General features: G+C 46.0%; 1 protein-coding gene across 1 annotated transcript; it reads right to left on the bottom strand.

Annotated features, from left to right (window-relative positions):
- Positions 1-1,728: 1,728 nt before the first annotated feature.
- On the bottom strand, positions 1,729-2,883 carry CHST4 (carbohydrate sulfotransferase 4). Its single transcript, XM_077831283.1, has one exon. It carries the CDS (start codon positions 2,881-2,883, stop codon positions 1,729-1,731), a length of 1,155 nt encoding a protein of 384 aa, XP_077687409.1.
- Between the last annotated feature and the right edge of the window lie 928 nt (positions 2,884-3,811).

Raw genomic sequence — 3,811 nt, 5'->3', positions numbered from 1 at the left:
AGGATTCTGAGCTGTTTAAGGCCAGAAGGGAGCATTGTGGCCATCCAGCCTGCCCTCCTGCATAATACAGGACAGAGAATTTCACCAAGTGATTCCTGCAACAAGCCCATAATTTATGATTGAGCTAGAGCATCTCTTCTAAAAAGACAATAAGCTTGATTTAAAAACTTCAAGTTCTGGATAATCCACTAGATCCCTAGGTAAAAATGTATAAACTCTTGGATTTACATAGCACCTTTCATCCCAGAGTGCTTCACAAGATAACATACAATAACTACAAAATACTTCTACATCACCATAAAGAGAGAGGATTTAAATCCACAAACATTATGAAATTCAGTTGTAAAGGTTGCTGCCCAATTTCCCATTTTTTGGATTCTGGAGAACAGCTTATTCTGTTAAATGCAACTTTAATGCAGTGTAGACCTGGAAATTGCCCCAGCCTGTAATGCAACTTTAACACAGTGTAGACCTGGAAATCGCCCCGGCACATAAATAAGCTAAAAGGGGAAGTTGCCTGTTCTACACTATCCTTCTACTCTCCACTGCCATGAGCACTGGCAGCCCTTCTCTTCTCCCTCTGCCTCTGCCTGGAAGTTTTCCTACAGCTCCATCCAGCCTCTGCTGCATTAAATAAATCCAGCACAAGCTATACCTGTTCTACAACATCTGTAACTATGGACAAGCAGCAGGAAACGTAACTATTCCATTCCAGTTTTTCACCATGCTTAGCGCTGTGTAATCTGAGCACCTTTAGAATATTCTCATGTGTTTAAATTCTCAGCCTTAACATTGTGTTAATACACTTTTTTGTATTTAATTTCTTTGGCTATAACTGATCATACAGGGCTGGGGTCTCAGTCTTGGACATTGTCTTTGAGATCCCTTGGGGAAGAAATTATTATTTCTGAAGATCAGAAGATTATTATTTTACTAGGACAAGTGGGTTTACATATTCCCAGAAATGGATCCGACTATTCAAACCCAGAGAGAACTGATTTCCCTTTTACTGGTTCAGCCATGGCTGTTCTTGTCCCCTGTTCCACACTGGTGTTATACAGTAAACAAACACAATACTTTCCAACACTGTTAACCAGTGGTGGATGCTCAGGCACAGAAGTGGAGAAAAAGAAAGCTGGACTAGAAAGCTCAGTACTCTCAGAGAAGAAGCTACCCAGAAACTCAATTCTAACCAAATCCATTTCTCCTGTGGCATCATTTACTCCTTCATGGAATTTGTCAGACACATAGGTCCCTACCTGTACACTCACTGTGCCTTCTGGTCTCCAGGAATACACCTGCTAATTGTAGTTTTCTTGGTGTTTAATTAAATTGGCCTTCTGGGAGGTTTCTGACTCTTTTGGGTCCTGTTTGTTGGATGTTCTGTTCCCTCTCAGCTGCGTTTTCTCCTTTTACTGTCCCTCCTAAATTGTGGACTTTTTCAGAAAAAACAAGGCTTGCTTTGCTGCGGGGCCTTGAAGGGTGCTTCCAACCTAATGTCATTTATTTATTGCTTTAATGTATTTTTAGTGTGGAGATTGCACAGCAGAGTTACGCAGGGAAAAAAGTTAGCCGTGATCTCACTGCCTCCAACTGTGCTCTGTTTCAGGTGCTATTATCACGCTGGACACATGCGCGCGCACACACACGCACACACACTTTCACTTGTGCACACTGTTCTGAATTCTGCAGCCTTCAGCTGACAAACAGGAGGCAAATTTTCTGCATTCAGCTCCCTGTGTCACCGGGCGGAGGGCCCTGAGTAAATAACAGGTTCAGTGCCGTATCTTTCTGTTCTTCCTTGGACATCAGTAGTCGATAACCCAACACGTCCATGGCATCCTTGCACACATTTTGCAACTTTTCTATTTTCTGGAAAGGCAGGTTCTTCCTCCAGGCCTGGGACACATTCACTGCATCTCTGGAGCTGATGTCAAAGGCCTGCATCCCTAGGCCTTTCCCATGAGTAATGTTGTACACCCACACCTGAAGTTTGGGTGTGAAGTGGAGCTCTGCAAACTTGTACAACTGTTCAGCCTTTGCCAGGGGATCATTGACAATATCTTCGTAGCGCACCAGCATGTAGCGGCCTTTGAGGAAGCTGGGAAGGGCCTGGCTGCCTTCAGTATAAATACGGATGTGACTTTTACAGATTTCTTGCATCACATTGTATGGCCCACTCTCCCCTTGGTTCTTCTGGGGCCCCACCACAATGTTACTGTCGCGCATCAGAGCAGCCTCTGTTTTCTCACGAGAGTGGAACACAGCCCTGGGGTCGCGAACCAAGTGAATGATTTTGAGATTCAGGGAAGGGTCAGTGAGAAGGGGATAGAGAACCGTCAGATCAAAGAACCGGACCTCCTTGAGGACTGTGTGGCTATAGGTCTTGCAAGCCTCCTCCACCTTGCTGAATGGATACCTGCTGCAGAGGGTCTTGCAGGCGGTTTTGGAAATGATGTGGTTGCGCTGGAAGAGGTCACATGCAGGGGGGGAGCACAGAGCCCGGCTGGTCTCCCACTGAAATAAATCAGATTTATTCCTCCGCGTAGACATGTAGGCATCAAACACAGACATGTCGCACAGAAAGACAGACCTGATGAGGTCACGTGCTGCCATCTGTAAGGTTTTGGCCCTGTTCTGGTACATGGCTGTCCACACGTGCCAGGCAGGCTCCATCAGGTAGAAGACATCAGGGTGCTGGCTGAAGAGCTGGCCAGTGAAGGAAGATCCTGACCTCCAGGAGGAGAGAATGAGAATGTGCACCTGAGCTGGTTTCTGTTCCTGTGGGGAATAGCTGCTGCGAAGCTGAGCGAGGAAGCACATGAAAACAATGGACTGAACTGCCAGGACCACTATCACTATTGTCTTGTTTGACTTCAGCATGGTGGCTGAGAGCCTAAGGAGGGGCGAGAGAGAGAGAGAGAGAGAGAGAGAGAGAGAGTGAGTGCATTCAGATCGTTGGGTTAACAAACACCGTGGGAAGCCAGACCACCCAGGACTGGGCCTCAGAGAAAACCGCAGCACCCCTGTTCTGGGGAAACAGAGTGCTGCCTTGCCAGCAATGACATTCTGGTAATAAATTTGAATGGTCTCTGGTGAAAGCAGATAAAAGGGACTGTGGGTCTGTTTGTGAGCCTGCACACTAGGAGAGAGTGGGATTGAACGCTATATATGCCCACCTAGGTCTGCTGTTTCTGTGCTGTAAGTCACTACAGCGTCCTTGCTCCTAACGCTCCTCAGGCGAAAGAAAAATCACATTTTTTTTCTCTTTTCCTTATCAAGAAGGGATTTATACAGCCCCTGAGGAGCCAAAGTATTTCCCTTGATGGGGACTTGTCCATTTTTTCAGCCTTGCCCTGGATTGAATTTCCCAGCTGGTGGGAGAGAGAGAAGCCTGGAAAGAAAGGAAGCCTTTGGTGAGGCTCAGACAGCTGCATGGTGCAAAGCAGCTGCATCACAGTGGAACTGGGAGGCTCCTGGCTACATCCTGGCTAGTGCCCCCTGGTATGTTTAAAAATCAGAGTTCTGTTTTTAATTATACTGACTTGATGGTTGTTATTATTGCAGTAAGGCCTAGAGACCCCAGTTGGTCTGTGTGATCTAATGAAGGAAGGTATTGTAGACACAGAGAACAAGACAACAATCCCTGCTTTGAAGAGATTACAATCCAAGTGGAAGCTGAGAGATAGCAGGTGGATGCAACAAACAGGTGAGAGAGCCCAGCTAACTATAACTGCAAATAAATAACTACTTCTCACAGTCCTCTGGGAGACACAGATCTAGCATTATTCTAAGTTTACAAATAGAGAAA

This window comes from Eretmochelys imbricata, chromosome 12 (assembly GCF_965152235.1).
Source record: "Eretmochelys imbricata isolate rEreImb1 chromosome 12, rEreImb1.hap1, whole genome shotgun sequence".
Lineage (NCBI taxonomy): Eukaryota > Metazoa > Chordata > Testudines > Cheloniidae > Eretmochelys > Eretmochelys imbricata.
The sequence above is the reverse complement of the archived record's forward strand: the minus strand, read 5'-3'. Positions and strand labels throughout refer to the sequence as shown.